Source organism: Cervus canadensis, chromosome 4 (assembly GCF_019320065.1).
Source record: "Cervus canadensis isolate Bull #8, Minnesota chromosome 4, ASM1932006v1, whole genome shotgun sequence".
Lineage (NCBI taxonomy): Eukaryota > Metazoa > Chordata > Mammalia > Artiodactyla > Cervidae > Cervus > Cervus canadensis.
The window spans coordinates 64,318,353-64,342,478 of NC_057389.1; the positions used below are offsets into that span (position 1 = coordinate 64,318,353).

Sequence of the window (24,126 nt, forward strand, 5' to 3'; positions counted from 1 at the left end):
TTAGTTTCATTTTCCTTTATTTTTTTTAAAAAAGCCCCTAAGTTCTATGGCTTCCAGGAAGCATCAGAGAAACGGAAGTGCCATTTCTGTACACTTTGTAAAGCCAGACCTAGACGCACGCACCGCGAAGACGCCCCAGCTGCTCTACCCGCAGCTCGCGGCCCCAGGGGACCACTGGAACCGCACCGACGGGGCTGCCCGCTCCACACACACCTGCGGGGCTCAGACGGGCTTTAAGGCGCTTGTCTCCAGGCTCGGCCGGCAGCGCGGAGCGACACGAAGAGCCCGCACACGCGCCGCCCACGGGCCTCGAGGTGGCTGCCCCCAGCCCAAGTTCAGGCCGGCGGCTCCGCCGACAGGTGCCCAGGACCCCTGAGGGCCGCGCCTGCCGGCCCAGGCTTTGGTGCAGCATTTTGGTTGGGGGCCGCCCCCACCCCGTCTTCCCCTCCAGTCTGGGGAGGCCCAAGGCGGGCTCACCCCCGGCAGCAACGCCCCGCAGCGCCCCCTCGAGAAAACGGCCTTTGGATCGAGGGAGACAAGCTGGACTTTATGACACTAACGGGCGGGCGGCGGTGCTGGCGGCCGCTCTACTCACTCAGCAGACGCGGGTGGGGGCGCAGGGCAGGGCAGCCGCCGTGGTTTCTCTTTTCCTTGTTTTAAATAGTTAATGCTCTCGGAGAGGAGGACTAGACACAGGTGTAGAAATCTCGGCCAAAGTCTTATGTGAAGGTCGTGACCCCGCGCGGGGGGGGGAGGGGGGCGGCAGCGCTGCCGGCCTGCAGTCTGCGTCCGGCTGTGGCCAACGCGGCCGTGGACAAGCTGGCCCCGGGGGGCTGCAGCGGGAGGATTCGGGGGTCACTGCCCTGGGGTCACTTGTGTCGCTGCAGCGATTTTCTCTTTCTCCTTTTGAAGAAACAGCAGCACCTGGAAGGGGGACACAGGCTGGAAGGGGGCACAAGCTGCAGAAGGGGTGAGGGTGGAGAAGGAGGGACAAGGGCGCGAGGGGGCAGACCCAGGACACCCCTGCTTCCCGTCCCTGCCGTGGGCCTTACTTTGTGTCGTCAGCCACCTCCACCTCTGCAGGGGCTGTGATGGGGGCGTTGGAGTGCCCGGCGGTGGGGTCGTCGGCATTCAGCTCCCCGTTGGTGGAGTTGAGTGCCTGCGGGGGAAGGGGGTGGGGAGTCATGTACGCCCCGCCTGACACCCGCCCCCCCCCCCCCCGCCCAAACACACACTTTGGTGTGGCCCTTAGCCCGGCACTCACCTGGTTTTTGCTGTAGAGCAGGGCTTTCTCTCGAACCTGAGGCTGCGCGGGCAGGTCGGAGTGAGCCGTGCCGATGGGCGTGGGCTGCACGCGAGCGAAAGGCAGCTGAGGCTCGGCTGGGGGCCCCTGCCAAACGCCCCCACCTGCCAGGGGCCCCTCCCGTGCCAGCCCCCCTCCCTCCACATACCAGGGGCTTCCCGGCCCAGTCGTACTCGTAGTCAAACACGAAGCCGCTGCGGTCAAAGAGATCGGTAAAGAGCTTGCGCAGGTAATCGTAGTCTGGCTTCTCGAAGAAGTCTAGGCGCCGCACGTAGCGCAGATATGTGGCCATCTCCTCTGCAGACACCAACAGGGCTAGTGGAGGCCCGGGGCGGGGGCACTGGGCAGGGGTCTGCAGAGCAAAGGGGCCAGGATACGTGGGGAGACGACTCTCACCTGGGAAGCTCTCACAAAGCACCTCGATGGGCGTGGCCCGCTTGGTGTCCCCGATCTTCTGGTAGCGTTCCTTGAGCGTGTCGGCCTGCGGGGGAGTGCGGTCAGCACCTTGGCCGGCCGCCCACCTGCGGGAGACCTCCGGCCTGCCCACCCGGCCTGGCCCACCCACCTTCAGACCCTGCCAGGGCAGGCTGCCGCGCAGAAAGTACATGAACATGTGGCCCAGCGCCTCCAGGTCATCACGGCGACTCTGCTCTGCGGGGGACAGCAGGTCAGCACGGCCCTCCCAACCCCCGTCCCCGCCCCGGCCCACACACCACCCACTCACCCTTGCCCAGGTGCGTGTTGATGCTCATGTAGCGTGCCGTGCCTGTCAGGCTCTTGTGCTCGCGGTACGGGATGTGCTTCTTGGTCTCGGGGTCGATGTACTCCTTGGCCAAGCCGAAGTCGATGATGTGGATGGCGTGTTGCCGCTTCGTGCCCGGCCGCCCCACTAGGAAGTTCTCCGGCTTCACATCACGGTAGATGAGGCTCTTGGTGTGCACGTACTCCATGCGCGTGATCTGCCAGTGCCCAGGCGGTAGGTGGGCCTCAGCCCGCTCTCTGCGCCCCCAACTCCCGCCCCCCCGCCCCACCCCTTCCGCCCCAGCCCAGCCCGCACCAGCTGGATGGCTATCATGAGCACCGTCTTGAGCGTGAACGTGCGGTCGCACAAGTCGAATAGGTCCTCTAGGCTAGGCCCGAGCAGCTCCAGCACCATGGCGTTGTACTTCCCACACGGGCCGAAGTAGTAGACCTGAGGGACGCCCTCTGCGGATGGAGGACATACAGACTAGCGCAGGGCCCAGGCAGGCTCCCCTGGCTCCCCCACGCCCGGCCCTGGGGTACCTGCGGCGCTGAGCTGCTTGTAGAAGCGGTACTCCAGGTGCAGCTGCGGCGCCCGGGACTTGATGGGCTCCTGGGAGAGACGAGAGGACGCATGGGCGGTACGCAGGGCGCGGTCCTGCCCTCCTCCCGCCCTGACCCTGGCCAGGCCCACTGGGACAGCTGCCGCTTGGGGCTAGGGGGAGGGCTTGGACTCACCAATTTGATAGCTACGTATTCATTTGTATAGAGATTCTTTCCTGTGGGAGAAGCAGCACGTCAGGTCCGCGGGACTTCCAGCCCACGAGACTGCGAACCACCCACCCCTCCAAGGGGCATCTCCTGTTCCCCCCACAGCACTCCTTGCGCTTGTCCCCTCCTTTCCCAGTCTGGGAGGGAAAAGGATGCCTGCAAGGGGCTTTCCCCCCGGCTGTGAGCACCCCCACCCATCCCGTCCCCAGGCCAACCCTGCCTCCGCCCACTGGGGGCTGCTCCCCTGTCCTCAGCGGGATCCTTCCCGCCAGCACGCCCACGCACTCCACTTTCTCCCATCTAGAAGAGTGAACACAGAACAGAGTCCTGGTGACCCCAAGGCCCTTCTTCAGCTCCGGAGACCTGGAGGAGACATCCACACAACCCCACACCCTGTCTCTGTCCCCAGATGCTCTCTGGGCCCTCCTCCACCACGCCATTTGACCAGCACTCACCCCTCTCGGTTCTAGGGACCCTCGAGGGCGCCCCCCAAACCGCACCCTGCCCATAAGTCCAAATAGTTAAGTTGTAAACCTCTGCTGGACAAGCCCCACCGCCTCACTGTGGAGCAAGGTCCCCAGGCCAGGAGCTCCTTCTCCAGCCTGAGGCTTCCTAGTACAAAGCCCATTGGGAGGAAAGTAACCTGTGTCCTTGGCTTAGAAACTGACATGCCTGCAGCAGGACGTCTCCGGTAGCCCCTCACCAGCCACCTGGCCCTCCAGGTGTGCATGGAGAACCAGCTACTGTGCTCAACCTCATAAAACTGCAAACACAAAAGTTCCAGAACCCCTGCGCAGGCCATCTTTTCACCTGCTAGTTGCCACCCTTGGCTGAGCCCCAGACAGCGCCCAGGGGTGGCGGCCTGTGTGCATACCCAGCAACCTGCCGCACCCTCTCTGCCCCTCTCAGCACCAGCCGGCCACCCTCTGGGGCCTGAGTGCCAGCAAGCCCCACAGCATGCTGTGCCCCCAGGAGACCTCATGCTGAATCACCCCACTGCTGCATCTTGCTTCTGAGAGGGTCCAGCGTGGGAAGAGGCCTCAGCTAACCCTCCATCCCCCTGCAGTGGGACAGTCTGAGTGCCCAAGGTACTGGGCACATCTGCCCCACTCATGGGGTGGCTGAGACACCGATCTGTAAGACCACACAGGCTGAAGCCAAGGCCCACATGCCTGTCATATCAGCTCCCTCCTCCCCCCATCCTGGGTCTCCCATCACTGTGGCCCCTGCCTGGGGTCTTCAGCTCAGCCCCTGCTCCTCCAGGGCCTCAGTTTCCCCTATGGTGCACAGTCAGCTGGTCAATTTCCCCAGAGACCTGACAGCATGGCCCCCAAGTCTGCAGAGGAATCGTGTCTTGGGAATTAACTTCACAATGCACTTAGTGCTCAGCGTAGGGCACATACCACCTTCGTTAGGTTTATCCTGGAGGCACCTGGAGGGTAGATTTTTAAATGTTTCTTTTCCGACTGTAGCTCCAACAGAGAAATACAGCTGATACATGCTGGTACACCCAGCAGCCTTACTAAACTCACTCCCTCCCGTTTACTGAGCGGCCACTCTGGCCTCCGCACATGGACAGTCAGGCTGTCTGGACAGGTCACACATGTTTCTTCCTGTCCCATCTTTCCACATTTGGTCCATTCACTGCCGCTGTCGGGAAAGGGTACACTCTGGGACCCCTCCTGCAGCCTCTATTCTTCCATTCCGATGAGTAAGACACCCGTGGGCAAGGAGAGAAAGCCTCCATCTAGTCCTGGTTGTCAGATTTTGAGTAAAAAACAGGCATGCTTCTTGTGACCCCCCAACATTTTATTGTGAAAGCTTCAGATAAAGAAAACGCAAGAGCCGGGGGCACGAAGCCTGCACCCTTGCCGCCAGGCTCGTCAGCTCATGGTCTGCTCTGCTCTGCAGCACAGCTGCCCAGTCGTCACCTGTTCATTCTCAGATGCGTCTCAAAGTTGTAGACCTCAGTCCCCTGTTCCCTAAGTACTCCAGCCTGCAGACCACCTTTAGTCTGTACTCAGTCCCTGTTTTTCCCTTGGGAAGCGACATTTATCACTAAAGAGCCCTACATGAGCTCTGTGCCACCCCACCCCATCAGGACAGAGCACATCCCACTCACCTCCCCAGAAGAGGCCTTCCTTCGGCAGCACGTCACTTCTTGGCCAGGTCTGCTGGCTTGTCCTACCCTCCACACCCCCAGCCGCCTGGCCGCTGGCTCCTGGGAGGTGTCTGCTTGGATCTCACGCCCAATTTTAACCGCACCGCCTGTCTTCTGACTGAGCCATACCCGTTTCCTGTGCCGTGGACACTGGCATTTTGTCCAGGGGTGCTCTGCAAACAGCACCTCCCAGTATGCAGCTCGCCTGCTCCTGCTCTTAACAACACTTCTGGATGTTTAAACTTCGATGATGTCTAACTGGTCCCTTCCAGTAAATAGTGATCTTCTTCTATGTCTTGTGGTAGAAACCTGATGTTTTGCTGCATGTGTGAGCTCTGGGGTTCAGCTGAGTTTAAGGTGAATGTGTGGTCTGTGCACACGCACATGCGGGCAACTAGAGTCCGTGGTTACAGTCTCCCCGTGGACCTCAGGTGTTCTGGGCTTGGCAGACTGTGTGAAGAGTAAGAGTCTGTGAGGCCTGATGAAGAACAACTCAGGGGGGACACTGTAAGCAGAACGGAGATGCCAGGGGCTGCCCAGGGCAGGAGCAGGCTGCAGACACTGCATCCAGGACACGGAGACTCCCCGAGCTCCCCTCCATTCAGCTGAAAACCCGGAGAGCCCATATATTGGGAGGGGCGTGACTCCAGCCCTTAAATAATGTCTTCTCTTGGGCCAGCCTATCAAAGCTGCGAGCCAGCCCCTCATGGGTTCAAGATGAGTCCCCAGGATGAAGCATAATCCAGACCTCACAGGTGCTACCCACGTTGTCCAACAACTGATCAAACATCAGTACACATGTGAAAAACGGAACAGGACCGTAAGAAGGAAAAACAGAATCAAAGGGACCCTAGAAACTGGCGTTTAAAATAGACACTGCAGACAGGAACCCTCCTACACTGCTGGTGGAAATGTAAGGTCGTGCAGCCACTGTGGAGAGCAGTATGCAGATTCTTCAGAAATCTAAAAACAGAGCTGCCATATGATCCTCCAACTGGGCATATATCTGATGAAAACTCTAAATTCAAAAAGACACAAGCACCCCAATGTTCACAGTAGCACTGTTCACAGTAGCCATGACAGGACATGGAAGCAACCTAAATGTCCATGGACAGATGAGTGGATTGAAGATGTGAGACATATATACAATGGAACACTACTCAGCCACAGAAAAGAATGCAATAACGTCATTTCCTGGTGGTACAGTCAATAAAAATCCCTGCCAATGCAGGGAACACAAGTTCCATCCCTGAGCCACAGCTACTGAGCCCATCCTCAACAAGAGACGCCACCACAAGGAGAAGCGAGTGCACCGCAAGGAAAAACAGCCCCTGCTAGCCTCAACTAGAGAAAGCCTGAGCACAGCAAGGAAGACCCCACAGAGCCAAAAATAAATTTTTTAAAGAAATGAAAAAAAAACAAAACAATGTCTATATATGTGTAACTAAATCACTTTGCTGGAAGGTAGAAATTAACACATCATCATAAATCAACTATACGCCAATTAAAAAATAGCTACTTTAAGTATATTCAAGAATTAAAGGAAAAGATGCAAAATTAACAAGCAGGTGGAAAAATCTCAACAGGAGAAATAAGAGGAATCAAATGGAAGTGAAAAATACCATGTATGAAATGAAAATTTCAGTGGATGTACCTAATATATTATAGATGCTGCAGAAGAAAAAAAAGAGTGAACATACAATAAAGAAATGAAAGCTGTCCAGATTGAAGAAAAAACAAGCTGGGAAAAAACTCAAAGGAACTTGAGGGACCTGTGGGCTAGCATCAAACACTCCTGACAGGCTTCTCCGGTGGCTCAGTGGTAAAGAATCTGCCTGCCAACGCAGACCTCCGGTCCAGGAGGACCCCACATGCCACAGAGCAACTGAGTCTGTGTGCCACAAACTGCACTCCAGAGCCCGGGAGCTGCAGCGCCTGAGCCCGTGCTCTGCAAGAGGAGAGGCCACTGCAAGGGGAAGCTGAGGCACTGCCACTACAGCGTAGTCCCAACTCACTGCAAACACAGAAAAGCCCACACAGCAACGAAGACCCAACGCAACCAAAAACAAACAATTAAAACAACAACACACTCCTGACCATAAGTGACTGGAGTACGAGAATGAGAAGAGACTAGACAAAGGTAGAAAAAGTATTTGAGGAAATAATGGCAATCCTTGCCCAAATTCAATGAAGAAGCGCGCAGATCCTACAAACTCAATGAACCCATAGCAGGATAAACAGAAAAGCATACCTAAACAAGGCAGAATCAAAATCTGAAGCCAAAAATAAAAAGAAATCTTTGGGGGCTTCCCTGGTGGTCCACTGGTTGGGACTCCACTCTGCAATGCTGGGGATACCAGTTGATCCCTGATCAAGGAAGATCCCACATGCCATGGGGCAACTAAACCTATGTGCCACAACTGAACCCACGATCTCAAGCCTGAGAGTTGCAAATATTGAACCCTGCACACCCTAGAGTTCGTGCTCTGCAACAAGAAGTCACTGCAACGAGATGCCCATGCACTGCAACTAGAGAATAGCCCCTGTTGCAAGTAGAGAAAGCCTGTGCCCACCTTTCTGAAAACCCAGAGCAGCCAAAAATTTAAAAAAAAAAAAAAAAGAAAGAAATCTTTGAAAACAACCAGAAAACAAGACATAGGATACACAGAACAAGGCTCGGCATTAGTCACTGGGGAAAAGCAAATGAATTCCATATTAGGCACCATTTCACACCCACCAACATGCTCAGAATGGAAAGCGGGCAACCCGAAGTGCAGAGGAGACTGTGGGACATCCAGCGCTCTCCTGTGCAGCCTGCAGGGTTTAAAGAGATTCCCCAGCTCCGGAAACCAGTCTGGCGGTCCCTCATAAGCACCTACACTCTAAAAGAGCGCCCCGGGGCGGTTTTATTCACAACACCCCAGACCTGGGCACCGGTCCCTCAGCAGGACGAGAGGAGAGAGGAACCCAGAGTCACGTAGGCAGGCGCAGGAAACCACGTGACTGAGCAGCGGGGGTGGGCGTGGGCGCCGCGCTGAAACCGCTGGCGCTCCAGCCCTGACCAACCTTTACACATGAAGGGCACAGCACGCGACATGGCGGTGTTCTGGGTTTCGGAGCAACAACCGAACCTGGATTCTTAAAAGGCATTTTCTGCTGAAATTACCCAGACCTGTGTGGTTCAGGCCGCCGCCCCAAATGCCAAGGGCAGGACCCGGGGGTGTGAGTGCCGTGCGCGTGTCCGTGAGAGCACGTGCAGATGCTTAACTCCGCAGCAGGGCTGAATTTCAGCCCCATCAGGAGAAGCTGCGGTCAGGCAGTGGGTGGTGCGGGCCACGCTGGGGGGAACCCATTGGAGGGGGGGGGGGGGGTCTGTGTCTCCCCTGCCCACACCCCTGCCATCAGCAGGCCTAGCCCCACCCTTGAACCTGGAGCCCTGGAGCCTGGGCGGCGAAGCTCTGCCGGCCCCACCCCAGCGCCCTCGGAATCTGCCAAGGTGCAGACTCTGGCGGGCCTCTCCACCCAGCCTCATGGGGCTGCCGGACACATTTGACACTGGCAACAACAGACACGAGCTGGGCAATGACCACCAGACAGGGACTCAGGATCGCCCAGAGCTCACCACCAAGGGCTGTGCAGGATACGCCCCCGGTCCTCCGCTCTGCCCCGTTGGGTACCATGGGCCAGGAGCCCCCAGCACAACTGCTCCTTCCTTGGGGGCAGAAGCCCCACGCACTTACCTGTGTCCCATCCCTACGACTCCCACCGCCCCCGGGGCCCCAGACGTGATCGCGCGGGGCTCACCTAGCCGGAGCTCCCCGAAGTTGCCACAGCCTATCTTCTTCCCGACCCGGAAGTTGGGGCCCACCATCAGGACCCCCGAGCTGGTCCCCGAGCTGCGGACGCCGTGGCTGGCCCGGCCGGCGGCCTTGGACATTCTCCGGCCCTCCTCCGACTCCCCTTTCCCTCCTTTCTTGTCAAAATCCATAAGTTTGTGGTACCCTGGCCTCTCCACGGTGACTCTGCTGCCGTGCAAATCCGGCTCCACGGAGACCTGCGGTCGCGGCGGCTCTTCAGGGCTAACACCCCATGGCGCCCGGCGCGCTCCAGCTAGTGGGACGCGGGCGCGCGCGAGGGCCCAGCCGCAGCGCTCATCTCGGTGGCCTCCGGGTCGCGCACAGGGGGAGGACTCATGCTGCTGACGGGTCCCGGGGGCTCAAATCTCGTGGGTCTCGGCTGGAGGAGAAACAGAGGCCCAGGTTAGAAAGACACGCGCCTCCCCTACACGTGCCCCGAGGTCCAGAGCACAGCCTAGCTGGACCTGGGACTGGGCTGTTCACTGCTGGTGGAACCTCCTTCTGGAAAGATCTGAGGCACTGGTGCAACCTGGAGCCTTCTGGGGGCTGAAGGGTGGGAGGTTCAGGCCTCTTGAGAATCCCACGCGTCCCCTGCTGCCCGCCCCCGCCCTCCCCAAGGGCTGCAGGATGGCTCTGTGGGCAGGGGAGATGCCCAATTGAGTGACCCAGACGCCACCCCCGCCCCTGCCATGCGGCACTGAGCCCTTCGAAGAGGACAGATGCAGAGCAGTACATGCAGGGGCCTCGGAGACAGGACCCACCACTGACATGGGGACTCCAGAGATGCCCCTCCCTCCCCCACCCAATGTCCAGGGCACATAGAGGTCCCTGGGCCTCGTTCCAGGAGCTCATGACCCTGTGGTTAGGTGGGTGACCCACTGCTGCGGGACAGAAAGCAGGCAAGGAGGGGCTGCGGAAGCCAATACCAGCCTGGCTTCATTTGGCCCAGCGGCCCCCCGCCTTGACAGGGCTGGCTGGGCACATGTCGCTGGGGTGAGTCCGGCCTGGCCTCGCCAGTACAAAGCTGGGGTTGTGGACCGGATGGCAGGCACCCCAAAAGTCCCCCAGGCTGCAGGAGAAGCAGCCCAAGCCAGGGGGTGTGGACACACGGGGCAGGTGCCCTGAAGCAACCCAGGCTGTGTCTGTGGTGTGGGCTCCTCCCTCCCCCCAGCCCTCCCTACACCCCCGTGCAGACCAGTCACCCTGTGTCCAAGACAGAGGAGGGTCTCCCCTGCCAGCCATCCCCTTCTCTCAACCACAGTTACTACACCCTCCAACAGGCCCTCACTGCCTCCCGTTCTCTCACACCAAAGTCACAGGAATCTCTCCAGAAAGAAAACACTAGCGTCCTCCTCTAACACCTCCCTAGCCCCACTCTGGCCCAGACTGGCCACCGTGAGGCTCACACCTCTGCCCCTCCCTACCAGGCACTCAAGGGCTGACACCTGGTGAAGGCCACGCCCACTTAACAGCCAGGGTGAGGGGAGGCCAGAGGTGGCTCCTTCCCGGAGGGTAGGGTGTACCAACACCAGGGCCCTAAGGTTTCAGCAGGATCAGCTCTGTAGAGCCTGGGGCCCTGGCCCCTGAATGGGTGCCCACACAGCCTCCAGTGCTGATGGACAGAAGGGCCAGGCAGCCCCCTTGTGTCACTGACGGCACAGGTGCCAAGAACAGGCCCCAAAGAGGGGACCCCCTGGGTACATGCCCAGAGGCAGGACCACAAGCTGGTAAGACTGAGGCCGGGGTGCTCACACACACGTGTACACGCCAGTCCTCACTTGGGCACAGCCCAGGAGTCCCAGACAGGCAGGAGCCCGGGCTTCAGGCCAAACCTCACTGCTTACAGCTGGCGGCTCCCACGCTTCCCAACCACATGAACAGCGTACACAATCCTACCCCAGCCAAGACCGTGCACCCAGCTCCACCGCTGCTGGGGTTCCTGGCGGCCACGTCCACCCCCGAGCAAGGGCCCAGCCTGGGGCCGTGTGAATGCGGCTTTTACACCAGCAGCGTGTGCCCCTCCTGAGACCAGCGCCCTGGCACCTGTGGACGAGACCCCCCTCACCAGGCTCAGGGGTGCTGGCCTGGCCAAGCAGCTGCTGCTCCGCCTACACCTCCATCTCCATTGGTCGCGCTTACGGGAGACTGGCCGGAACCACTGCGACGCCAAGGGGGCACCAGACAGCAGGAGTGACCAGAGGGAGGGAGGGAGGAGCCTGACCGAGGAGCTGGGGGCTCAGAGCAGAGCAGGCTGTCCACCCCCCGACTCCACAGGCCGGCCTCCACCTCAAGGGGCCATGCTGAGCCCCAACTGCCCACAGTTCCCTGTGGGGGGAGGCTGTTCAACCTCAAGGATTTGGGAGTTAACTGTGAACAGCTGCTACAAATTTACAAGTAAATAACTACATTAAAAACATTAATATGTAGTAGAGAGCAAACGACTAATAAGGACCTACAGTAGAGCACAGAGAACTCTACTCAACACTCTGCAATGACCTATATGGGAAAAGAATCTAAAAAAGAGTAGATACGTGTAAACCTGTAACCGGTTCACTTTACTATATACCTTTACTAACACAACAATGTCGATCAACTCTACTCCAATAAAATTTAAAAGCACACAAAACGGCCAGCAAGCCTACTGGGGTGGAGACTGCATGCTTGGTTCTGAGTTCCTGGGACATCTTTATTCACATCTGGAGACGACGACCACGGGGCTTACAACCCCTTCCAGAGAGGACAGATCAACGGCTCTTACTAGACCTTGCTTTATGCTTGCAGAGTTGTGCTAGTCACCTCTGGCTCCAGAATGTTCCATCCCCCAAGAGGAAGCCTGTTCCCATCAGCAGTCACCCGCCTCAGCCCCTGACCACCAGGAACCCACTCTGTGTCCGTGGATCGGCCTGTTCTGGACACTTCCCACCAGTGGACTCACGCCCTGTGTGTCCTGTGTCTGCTTCTCTCACTGAGCATCGTGTTCTCAGGGCCTGTCCACGCGGTAGCGAGTGTCAGGGCTTCTCTCCTTTCTGTGGCTGAGGGATGCTCCTGGGTGTGGAGGGACACACTCACCCACAGGACACCCAGCTGTGTCCACTCTTGGGCCACAGTGAACAGAGTGGCTACAGTGCTTTTGCACAAGTTTCCAGGAGGCCACGTGCTGTCCCCCTCCCGGGCACTACCTACGGCTAGAATGGCAGGGTCAGGTGGAGGCTCTAGCTTAATTGCTGGAGGAACTGGAGGCTGCCTCCCATCAACTATCCCGCTCCCACCGGAGCCCTCTGCTGCCTCAGGGTGGTTCTGATCTGCATTTCCCCAATGGTCCTGCTCCACCTCCAGACACATGCCTTCCCCAGCACTCCCTCCCCCCACCCAGCACCAGACACACTCCTGTGAATCACTCATTGCCTGTGGGAACAGCACCCGCAGGGGATGGGCTGAAGGGCTGAGGGTCTTCACAGGGAGGCAGGACAAGGGCCTTCCCACCTTGAGAGGAGGTAAGCCCGGAAGCCAGGGTGCAGCCAGGCTCGGAGCAGCCGGACACCTGACTGCATGGGAGCTTGTGCCCATGACTCGATAACACGCCAATGTGGGATTCCTGCAGAGAGCAAGCCATGCCCTGCAAACATCTGGGTACCTCCTGCTCCCAGACAACACACCTGCACAGGTGACCCTCCTTTCTCTGAAATCCTGCTAGATTCCACAACAAGCGGACACCAAAAGCCCCTTGCCCCCGGATGAACAATCAGAAGTGGTTTCCTGCCAGATTTTGTTTCCTCTAGGAAATTAACTAAAACACAGGTCCGCACGCACACCCCCACCCACAAAGGTGCACAGAGGTGGTCGTAGAGCCCACGGGAAGCTCAAAGACAGCAAGGAGATGTCCGCATTCTTCTGTCTCCGTGCCTGAGGACACTGCGGGCACTCCCACCAGGCGCTCCCGCCCACAAGCAGCAGAGAAAGAGCCAGGGAGTGTACAGCCGTGGCAGGACACTGTAGGGCCCCCACCCAGGGGGTGGAGGAGACACGCATGAAGTCTGGAGGGACAGCGGCCCAACCAGGAAGACCACGTGGGAACAAAGGAGGGGAGGGGAGGGTTGGAGATTGGGGCTAGACATCCTGGCCAACAAGATGTGGGTGTGTCCGCGTTGATGGAGGAGTGGTGGGCAGGGGCCTTGCAGTCCCCCATGCCACTGCTGTGACCTACTCATCCCTCACAGGCAGGGACTAAGGTCTGCGTCCCACTTTGTGCCAACTGTTTTTATGGTGCAGCACCACCAAACGTCACTCTGCCCGGACAACACATACAAGGAACCCTCCAGACCTTACTTCCCTGTACTCCAACCCCCAACTCTCCTGGGAGGCCCTCCCCGGTCAGCAGCACAGGGCGCCTGCAACAGCCGGTATCCTGCTCTGACAGACTCCATTCTGAGCCGTGACCCCTGGTCAAGGCGGGTCATGCTCTCAGCCCCACCCCGAGATCCACAGCGGCCTCTTCACCTCTGTCTGGCCTCCAGCTGCAAACCTTTCTGAGCCCGCAGAGCTGCCTTCTGAAAGCAGCAAAGCCAGGAGACCTGCGCCCTCGGGCTGGCTGGGAGGCCGCAGGGTGCAGGACGCAAGGCTCAGGGTAGGGACACTGCCCCCCACAGACCCTCCTCCAGGGCTGCCTTCGGGGACCCTGGTAATGCCCAGTGCCTACTGTAAGTGAGCCTCTGCACCAGGAGCACCGTGTCAGCCCCCATGCCCAGAGTCACGGGGTTCCTGGTGTGCGGCACACGGACAGCAACCAGGCCTCAAACTAGAAGCTGTGGCGGATGTGCTGCCCCAGCCCAGCCCGCCAGCCCACGTGGCCCTGACGCGACACCAGAGGCCCGCCCCATCCGTCAGCCCCTGGACAACAGGGCAGGCGTGTGGCCACCACAGGGTCACTGCCTGCAGGGGACAGTGGACACCAAGGAGACAGGTGAGGAGGCCAGACCCTGACCCTCCCAGAGACAGGACGCCAGCGCCTACTCAACCCATGAACAGGAGCTACCACCCACCACCCCACAGGGGTCTTCCTGGGTCCTCTTTTGGGACCTCGGGGGGGATGGCCAGAGCGAGTCACCGGCTGGCCTGTGGGGCGCAGGAACAGCAGAGTGGACACAGGACTAAAAGCAGAGTCAAACGCCGCCAGAAGCCTGGAAGCCGACAGGTGCCCCCAGCACACCTGGTGAACCGGGAAGCAGGTGTGTGTGATGTCAGCAGATGCACTAAAACTCAGGGGGGGAGGGAGGGACCCAGCCTAACACCCGGCCCTAAGGCAAGCCAGTCTCACCCCACCAGAGTGCCCCCAGTTCCTCCCAAAGGCACCTGGACTCACTCCTCACTCAGGGAAGGCCCCCCCGGCGTGTGGACTCTGCTCAGGTCCTCGTGGGGAACTTAAACCCCAGGCAGGCAGGGCTCCCAGCCTACCCCCAACCCTCCCAGCCCACACCCCCAGTGACCCCTGGCCTGCCTTCCAGCTCAGGGGGCTTACCTGCTGCGTTCTCCTGGGGGTCCTCCATCTTGTCAGGGCCAGGGCCAGGCCCCCTGGCAGAGGCCCCAGGAACCCCCTTCTCTGACCGTCTCCACCCAGTGATGTCACAGTCCCTGCTGACGTCATGGGCACAGCCCTGGGCCAGAGGCAGGGTGCACCTGGAGGAGTGGCAGCGGCTTCCCTCCTGGGCGTGGCCCCACCACACCTGCAGGTTCTGTCGTGGTAGCCACCTGGGAGCGCAGGGCTCCAGGGTGACCCTGGCCACAGCCCCCTCAAGCGCCTCTGGACACACATGTCCCCCTCCTCCGGAGTCACCCAGGTCCTGGGCCCCAGCAGCCACGAGTACCCCAAGTGCCAGGTGGTGCCATCCACGCACCACTCCCTGAAAGGGACCCGGACTCTGGAGATGCGCCAGCCTGGGAGGCCGCAGCCTGGAAGCCTGAGGTCACTGACAGGTAGTGTTAAGGCAGAGAGAAAGGGAGTGGGCCGAGAACGGGGACCAGACCCCAGGACGAGGTCAGCGTCCAAACGAAATCAAGCAGAAACGGTTCACGACCAGGGATTTACAGACAACGGAACACAACCCTGGATAAATGGGAAAGGAGGGGGCACCCAGGCAGGAGCTGCAGCAACCCTGAGGGAAAGGCCCTGTGCGAGGACACGCAGGGTTCATTGAGAAGGGCAAGGAAGACGGTCAGAGCTCACGCTCAGGGTCATGAAGAGCAGGTGTGGGCAGATGCGCAGGTTCATCCAAGTTACAGACAAGCTCAGAAGGATGTGGGACTCAGAGCACTTTCCCTTCAGCCTTTCCAAGGACTTAAACATGTGCATGACAAACCCCACGGCCCCAGCCCAGCAGTCAGCAGGCCATGTGCTTGCTGGAGTGACCACCAGCCGGCTCCCTGGGCACACTTGAAAACCCCCACGACTGAGAGCTGAGAGAGAGAGATGGGGAGATGAGGGATGGGGAGGGACACAAAAGGTGCTCAAACCCCGCATAACGCCTGCTGAGAAGGGACCAGAAGGCACAGAGCCGGGGCTAGGCAGCCACAAGTGAGAAGACAGACACGTACGGAGACGGCTGTACCCCCCACAGGAGAGCCGACAACGGGCAGAGCCCGGGGGGCCTGGGGCAGAGAGGACGGGGGAAGCGGGGACCCTGGCTGAGGATGACACACCAGCACCGGCCCATCAGCTGCGACACAGGTGACAGTGAACTGAGGTGTGACCCACAGGGACCCCAAACTGATCCACAGACTCGCCATAAACCTAACACTGCTCTGAAACTGAGTCTAAACAGGTTGTTTAAAAAACAACCTCCACCACGTCTGGCAGTGCCCCCCAGAGCCCCCCTCCCTCTACACGGTGCCAGGTGGGCACACTCCTGCCCAGGACCTTTGCACCCGCAGCCCAGCACCCGCCCAGCCCCTCGGCCTCCACCACAGAGCCAGCAAGCACCCGTCCCAGGGACACAGAGGCACCAGCCAGGAGCACGGCTGCTCCTTGACGTCAGGGTCCACGACCCCCAGAGCAGAGCAGGGAGGACAGGCGATGCCTTGGTCAGTCAGAGAGAAAGACGGAGCCCCAGCTGAGCACCGGGCGGGGACACGAGCCCTGAGAATAATGGAGACATGGGCTCTAGGGCCAGACGAGGGGGAGACGCCTGATGACCTGCAGGGCAGCCTCCACGGTGCCCGGTGCCTGTCCCATGCCCACTGGAATCCTGGGCTGGCCTCTGCTAGCAGGTGCAAACTCTCCTGAGCTCAGAACGGTGGGGAGGGGGATAGGAGAGCTGGGCTGGACCTCCCTCCAGAGTGTGTAGCCTCAGCCCAGGGCAAGGGGCTGTGCGGGCAGACATTAAAGATATTAAAGGGCCAGAGCACCTGCAGACCTACCAGAAAACCACATGCCCTGTCTCCCCGTCTTACTGGAGCTGGCCGAGCATCACTCACCCGCCTAGCTCTCCTGCTGGGGGAGATGGCTCCTTTAGTCTGGACGGGTCCTCAGAGGTCGGCACATCCGAGACAAGGACCCAGCCCCTCTGCTCAGGACTGGTGGCGGGGGGGAGGACCAGCACCCACCCACCACGCAGGATCCCGTGTCCCAAATGGAGCCTCCCCAGACCTGGTGCAGCAGCGGGAGGGCCAGGCCAAAGCACAGGAGCACACGCCCCCGGGAGGATGGCTTCACTCCTGTGGGCGCAGCTGGAATGGTCTCTCGCCCCAAGGAGGAGACCCACGGCCGCTCCCAGGGGGGAGCGGAGCACAGCAAGCAGCCAGACCCGCCTGCAACACACCCATGGTGTGTGGGGGTTTGGAAGGACATCACTGACATGTGAACAATGCCCACCACCTAGATTCTGAGTGAGTTCTCAAAACTTTCCCACGCTTGGCCAAAACACCCATTTTCCTCAATGTGTGTCTTCTGCCCCTGAAAAACACCAACGACAGGACGGGATGATGGTAACACGCGGCCAAGGCACCTGGCCCTGTGGGGCTGCAGTCCCTCCCGGCACCCAATACACCCGCTCAGAGGGGCGCCAGGATGAAGACCACGGGCCGGCCTAGGTGTCTGAGACATCAAGGGGCAGGGCCAGCCCTGGCCCACGTCCTCTGAAGGGCTGGCGCTCCAGAAAAGTGCAAGGCAGCAGGAAGATGGTCTTCCAGAAAATGGCCAGGGTTCCCAGGATCGGAGGAGGTAGAGACACTATGACCAAGGGTCAGACCCTAACCCAGGACAGGACACAGAACCTGGAGAGGGAGTCTGCAAGGACGGGGACAAACAGGACCCTCCTCCACGGCAGGTGGCACAGAAGACGAAGCAGCCACCATAGAAAACACAGCAATTCCTCACAAGAGTCACCACTCAATCTACTCAGTGTCCACCCAGGAGAACTGAGAACACATCCACACAGACCTGTGTGCACAGCGTACAGGCATCCACAGCCGCTACTCATGACGGCTACGAGGCCCACACAACCCAGTGATCACACGTGTCCCTCCACACGGGAGTGTCCTTCAACCAAGAAAAGGGGTGAAGCCCTGACATTCATTACCACGTGGAGAGACCCTGAGAACACGATGCTCACTGAGAGCAGCAGACACAGAAGGACACACAGTGTGTGATTCCACTGATGGGAAATGTCCAGAACAGGCAGATCCACAGACACAGAGTGGGGTAGTGGTTCTTGGGGGCTGTGGTTCTTTTGGGGTGACAGAATGTTCTGGAATTGACTTTAGTGATAGCTGCACAACTTGTGAATATACTAAAACCACCGAGGTCTCCTCTCCAGTGAACTTTATGGTCTGTGAGTTGTATCTTAATTAAAGCCAGTGTAGTGTGTGGCATCACAATAAAGCTGTCAGGAAGGGCATGGGGCTGGGCAGGTGGCCCAGAGCAGGGCTCCTCTGTCCAGTGTGGGTCAAAGTTCGACCCTCAGGCAGCTGCCAGAGTCACACCTCCCACTCCTGTGACAGATGCAGTAACCATTTCAGACAGAAATCAAGAGGTGTGCACCCACAGGAAGTGAAGATGCAGAAGCCAGGGAGAAGGCGGGGAGGGGAGGAAGGAGAGCTTGGTCTTCCCCAGCAGCGCTGGCCCAGGCCGAGGGGACACAGAACTCACCCACTGCTCGCCCAGCGCTCTTCAAACCGGCCAGGGCAGCCACCCGGCTCATGCTTACCCGCACCCACCCTGGGCTGCTCTCCCCACCCGAGCCACCCTGCTGGCCTCCGGCCCATCTCTTCCCATGAGCTGGCAGCACTCCAACCCTGGTCCCCCAGATTGGCCATGAGCTGGGGAAAAACCCCTGGCCGAGAGGCTGCATCATAATCACCAGATGCCCTACCTGCCCCCAGATGCTGCCTGCAAGGACCACACCTGATCGCAGAGGTTCCAAATCCAACCCACCAGCGACAATGCAGCCCTGAGCCCCAGACAGACAGCAGAAGGACGCAGCCCGGAGCGGCTAGACGTAGATTAAACCCCAGACACCCAGCAGACAACAGAAGTTCAGATAAGCAACGAGTTAACTTTTACTGCAAGTGTGTCCCACACACCACCCGGGGTACGTTTATACCAGGCAACTTTCAACCGTCTGTCAGGAACTACAATTGCGCCTGGTGCCCCAAGCTTTATCAGCAATATCTGGCCACGCCTGACAGCAGTGCAGACAGCCTCCCGGCAGGACTCACTCCCCAGGGCCCTGATGTTTTTCTGCTCAAGCTCTGTATTTGTTAAAATAGAGTGTTTCCAATGAAAATTTAGCTTCCAAATGGTGATAAGCCACACACACCCAAATATGAAGGATGTAAACTATCTCAACAGTAACCTCTCACACCAACTACATGTTTGACCGTATCTCAGATACCCCAAACTAAATGAGATAAACAGGTCACCTGTTTCTTTCTGCTAACCAGCACACTGTCCACCATCCACATAGCTCTCATCCTATCTGTATCAGGGGCAGGGGCTGTGGGTCTTGACAGATACCTGTGCCTCCAAAAGACTTGGGACCACCTGCCCCCAGGGCACCAGCATGACCATTGTGGACTAGAAAGTCGAGGCCAGGGCATGAGAGACGCCGGGCATGCCCTACAGCATGCCTGGGTTGGGGGCACAAGTCGGGGACGAGCCAAGCTGGAGCTTCTGGGCCGAGGGTCTCATCATAGACTCTCCCACAGGAAGCCCCAAAAGCCCAGCCACAGCCTGGAGACCAGAAATAAACCAGGAGGGACCCTACGGGTCACCCTTGGGCCAGCAGGAGGGCGGCCCGAGGCAAGAGCAGAGGACATTGCCCTGTGGGGGGACCTCAGCCAGCCACCATGTCTGGTCCACAGGAGCAGTATTCCTCCTGACGTGCTTCCACAGACTTCCTGCTCCCAGGGGCAAAGGAAGGGGGCCTGTGGAGGCCCAGAGACAGGCTCAGGGAGCCTCTGAAATGGGTACCTGCAAGCCCCTCGGCTGCAGCTCACTGTGCACAGCAGGCTGGTAGGAAACCCTGAGGTGGGTGCTCACTGGACCCGACTGCCTTGCCACTGGGCAACGCCTGGACATTGTCTCTCTGTGGCTGCCCTAGAAAATGACCCACTCCAGCCCCATAGGGCGGAGGGGACAGACTCGGCCTAGAGAGCGTGTCTGACACCCCTGCCTATAGCTTCAGAGGAAAGACACCCATGTCCAGGGGCCAGCAGGTGAAGGGAGAACTAGGCCCAGGCAAAAAGCCCCACGACTGCTCCCTGCTGGTGTGAGAGTAGACGCCAAGGCAGGGCACCGATGGGGGCACAAGGGGTCCTGGAAGCCTCCAGTGCCTCAGGTTAAGCCACACAAGCAAAGGGCTGCCAGGCCCGTGGGTCTCCGTGGGTGGCTCCTGGGGAGGTGCGGCCTAGTACATGGTGTGATCAGGTTCCTATAAGACACCAGGCTCCCAGTGTGGGCCTGGAATGAGCCCACAGCCAACTCTAGAAGCCACAAGGAAGGGAGCCCTCAGGGCTTTGCGCCCTAGGCACCAGCCCCGTCCCTCTGTTGGACCCCTCTTCTCTCTCAAGCCCCTGGTCTTCCCAGAATTATCTCCCTTGGATTCTTCATCTCGGCCCACTCCCCATCTAGCTGCCCCGCACACAGCTCCGCTGGGTCACCCACCAGGCTCCCAGAGAGCCCTGCCAATGCCCATCAGCCGGGCCCTGGGACCGCAGCAAGCATGAGGGGCACTGCAAACACTCATCGAGGTCCCATGGAGGCTGCGGGCCCCACAGTGAGCGACACTGCCCTGCAACCCTGCCCTGCAAACTGGGGTGGGGATGGCCGGACCTCCAAAATGGGGATCATGCTGGATCACGCCAGGGGTGACGTTTAAGCACAACTTTTTAATACCCTGAGGTGTGTCACGAACCAACAAGAAGTCGTGACGTGTGAGGTGTATCTGTTTCTACCTTTGAACAGTCACGCCGTGACCCAGGATGACACAGGACATGATCTGCACCTGGGTGCCCCCGCCCGCCACCTGCAGGAGAGACTTCTGTTGCCTTTCCACTCATGCAGGGGCACTCCTGAGGAGCACAGGCCTCGGCAGGGTGAAGGTCCTCCTCCTGAAGGTCACTTGGGCCTCACTTACTCATATGTAGAAAGAAAGAGGGCTTGAGGTCTCACCCAGCAAGGCCCCCAAAGTGCCTGAATAGGGTGGGGCAGACACAGAACTGCTCAAGGTGGGACCTTCTGCACCACCAGGCCTTGGTCCCTGACCAGGCGACAAAGAATCCTGACTCGTGGCTAGAGCGCACCTGCTGCCTAGATCACAACAGCAAGGCCCCCATCAGGTGTGACAGCCCCGGAGAAACACCAGACACTGACGATGACCACGACCCAACCCGTATATACAACTCCTTTACAAAAACCCTTTCCAGGGAAACCAAAGGTGCCCCCCCACCACGCTGACCTGTCTGACGCCCCCCAGCCCTGCTGCCAACTCCCTCCCCAGACTAAGACCTTGTAAAGCCTCCCTGTAAGGCCTCTGTGGTGCTAGCAGGGAGGGGGGTAAGTCTAGAAACTTTCCAAGGCAGAGACCAAGCCCCACAACAGCCCTGAAGAGAAATGCTGCACCTCTGAGGCAGCCATGGCAAGTCCATCAGACAAGGCGTTCCTGGTATCCCATGCTGTCCAGGGGACATGCCCCTGTCCCCGGTACTGCCTTGGGAGGGCTGGGCCCTCCCTGAGTGCTTGCTCAGACCCACCACCAAATCCCCGCGGCTGTCCAGAACACCTCTCAGCTGGGTGGCTTCCCCGGAGCTGGATGAGCAGACAGGATGCTTTCAGTTTATTAAAAAAAAAAAAAAAAAACACCTCACCTACTTCCTCTTGCAACCCAGAGGTAATTACTAGGTAGTTAGAAGGAGGAGGAGATTCAGATGGAATCAGAAGCCACAGTGCAGAGGAGTCTGTGCTCACAGGACCTGCTGTCACAGTTCAGAGCCAGGTGACCAGATACCTGTCCCCAACCCGCCTCAGAGAAATGAGACGGATCCAGAATCAGATAAGAAGGCCCAACAGCAGGGGGGTAGAAAACCAGAGCCCTGCCCAACGCCCGCTGCGGACCTTGGGGTCTCGCCCATAGCTGGGGTGGCGGTCCAGCCAGCTCCTTCCAGATCTCCTTCCCTCTCTCCACTGCCAGATGCAGCAGACACAACTGGCCCCCGAATCTGGGAGCTGACCCCCACCAGCTAGATTCCCGGCCCACACTAACCACCCCCATTCCATTTCTCAGAGGTTGGGCCACAGACACCACCGCAGGGGTTGAACTAAACATCTGGGGCTCCAGAGACAATGAGATGGGCCAGTAAAGTCTTGTCTAGCCCAGTGTGTGCTCCTGAGGGTGCTATAGTCAGCCTGCCCCCGACCCCAACCTCCAGCTGCAGAGCCCAGAGCAGGTCACAATTCGGTGGAAACACATTAGATAAAAACAAACTCCCGGCAACGACCACAAACTTCCCCCAGCAGCTCAGTCTGTTCCCCTCGGGGGCCACATCCAGCCCCCCAGTGGCTACCCCCTTCCCTATCAGAGCCATCCTCCCCTCAGATTCGTGCTTCCCCACTCATCCCCCACACCCTGAGCCAAAGGAGCCCCTGAGGGTCAGGAAACGCCAACTGAGCCTGTCTATGTCCCTCAGGGCAGGGACGAAGCTGCCCAGAAGCCCCTCAGGATGGATGTGTGGACACCCCCGGGAACCCCAGACACTGGCCGGGCCTGGAGCCCCCTATGAAGGGGGCTGGGGAGAGAACGCTGGACTCCACCTACGTGCACGGAACCCTCCAGGCCGTTTCCTGCAAACAATGCCATCCGGAGGCCAAGGGAATAACCCAGCTGCCCAAAGCCGGCCCAGGACGACGCCCCGGACGTCAGGGCAGGGCTTTCCCTCAGGCCCCCAGCCCGGTCCTGAACGCCTCCCCTGAGAAAACTGGGGCAGAGGGAGCAGGCGAAGCGCAGGACAGGGAGGGGGTGGTGTGGCTGCCGGGCACGCAGACGTCGCCCCCCCCCCCCTTCATCTGAAGTGTTTCCGGAAAACAAAGCCGGTGGCGAGGGCGGAAGGGGGAGGCGCAGCCCGGCGAGCGCCGGGAGTTCCTGAGCGTCCCACAACAGGTCCCCCAGCCCAGACCCCTCCTGCTGTTCCCCTTTCCTGCCCCTAGCTCCCCCCACAAATCTGCAGGGCCACAAAGGGGCGAGTGTGCGCGCCAGCGTGGGGAGGAGCGACGGGCCCAGCGGAGAGGGCTGGAGAGGGGGAGGCCACGGGGAGTGGGCAGTGGGCTTGAGCACTTGGGGGGGCAGTGAAGGAGGGAGGTGGGTGGGGCTGAGGGATGGACAGGCCAGCAGTCAGGAGTGACGAATCCGTGGAGAACACTGAGGTCTGAAGTGAGGGAACAGTAGGGTCTGGAGTGAGAAATGGAGGAACAGTGAGGTCAGTAGTGTGAGGATCTGTAGGGAGTGAGAAGTGGCAGGACCTGAGTTTGGGAGTCACTGACAACGACAACGTCTGGAATGCAAGGGGGTGGAAACGAGGAGTTGGGTCGACAGTGTGGGGGTCACTGGACTGTAGAGGCAGTTGAGGTCGCCGTGGGGGGTGCAGTCGGGAGTGCAAGGGTTCACAGAAGCAGGTCCACATTGTGGACGTCTGCTAAGTCCGGGGGTCCGAACTACGGGGTGTACGGGGTGCGGGATCTGAGGAGTCTTCGAGACATATGAGCAGAGGGTCTGGGGGTCCGCGGGGGTGGGGCCGCAGGACACGCGACGCGTGTCCGCCGCCGCCAGCGAGGGCGCGCGCGTCGTTACCTGACAGCCTCCGCCGCGGCCGTAGCCCCGCCGCGGGACTGGGCGACTCGGGCTCCCTCAGCAGCGCTGCGTGGACCCCCGCTCCGGACCCTGTTCGTGCTCCGGCTCTGGCTCCGGCGCCCACTTGGGTCCCCGCTCCCGCTCCCGCGCCGCCGCCGCCGCCGGCCTCCGCATGTTGAGCGCAGGCCGTCCCCGCCGCGCGGGCGCCCGGCTCGCCCCGGTCTCGCAGCGTCGCCCGCGGCCCGCGCTTACGCCGCCAGCGTCGCGGGGGAGGGCCCGGCGCCCACTGCGCAGCCGCTGGCGGCCTTGGGGCGCGCACGAGACGTCACTGAGGGCGGGGCGGGGCGGTGCGCCCGCCGCTTTGCGGCAGCGGGTGACGCCGCGCGACAACCGCTGCGCTTTGCGGCCGCTCCAGGGTGGCCGGGCCACAGCCCGCGGGACTACCGGAGGGCCGCGGCCGTGAGGACACGCAGGGGCTGAGAAGGAACCGGGCCCAGTCCACCCTCCCGGGGGGGCGGGGCTTCCGCCGCCGACCCTGTCCCACCCCGCCGTTGCCATGGCGACGCGTGGCCGGTCGCCCCGACACCGCCCCACCGCGCTTCTGTGACGTCAAGGTCTCGCCACTTGACGTCACGGCCGGGCGGTTCCGCGGGGCGTGGTCAGCGCGGGGACGCGCCGACTTCCGGGGCGGGCGGCTGGAGTCGGGTTGGGTGGGGCTGAGAGCGGCGAGGGCTGTAGGTGATGGGCGGGGGGCGGGGCGGCGCCTCTCTGCGTGGTAAGAAGCGGTGACGTCAATGAGGAGCCAAGGAGGGGGTCACCCAAGGTACTGGTCCAGCTGGGCCTTCTGACCGAGCTAGGGCCCTGACACGCAAGCTGGCACTCAACAAGTGTGATCTGCAGAGTGCTGGCTCACGCACCGTGTCAGTCGGGGGCGACTGGCAAGGGGCCCACAGTGAGACC

General features: G+C 60.1%; 1 protein-coding gene across 2 annotated transcripts; it reads right to left on the reverse strand.

The window, feature by feature from the left end:
- Positions 1–23,305, reverse strand: CSNK1G2 (casein kinase 1 gamma 2). 2 transcript variants are annotated; one of them, XM_043465539.1, is made up of 12 exons: positions 23,167–23,305; positions 8,781–9,212; positions 2,783–2,823; positions 2,588–2,657; positions 2,361–2,509; positions 2,028–2,262; positions 1,869–1,954; positions 1,700–1,784; positions 1,452–1,600; positions 1,265–1,348; positions 1,053–1,159; positions 1–924 (listed from the first exon to the last, which is right to left on the reverse strand). In XM_043465539.1, the coding sequence occupies exons 2-12, from the start codon at positions 8,962–8,964 to the stop codon at positions 870–872; spliced, it is 1,245 nt and encodes a 414-aa protein (XP_043321474.1). In that variant the 5' UTR covers positions 8,965–9,212; positions 23,167–23,305; the 3' UTR covers positions 1–869. The 2 variants fall into 2 exon arrangements, with proteins under 2 accessions (XP_043321474.1, XP_043321475.1); XM_043465540.1 differs by lacking the exon at positions 23,167–23,305 and having other exon boundaries at positions 8,978–9,066.
- Positions 23,306–24,126: the final 821 nt, after the last annotated feature.

Coding starts and splice junctions, on each gene's coding strand:
- CSNK1G2 (XM_043465539.1), bottom strand. CDS start 8,964: ATGGATTTTGACAAGAAAGGAGGGAAAGGGGAGTCGGAGGAGGGCCGG. Junction 1,785..1,868: donor TGCCCTGGCAGGGTCTGAAG/GTGGGTGGGCCA, acceptor ACTCCCCCGCAG/GCCGACACGCTCAAGGAACG. Junction 1,601..1,699: donor GCTTTGTGAGAGCTTCCCAG/GTGAGAGTCGTC, acceptor TGGTGTCTGCAG/AGGAGATGGCCACATATCTG.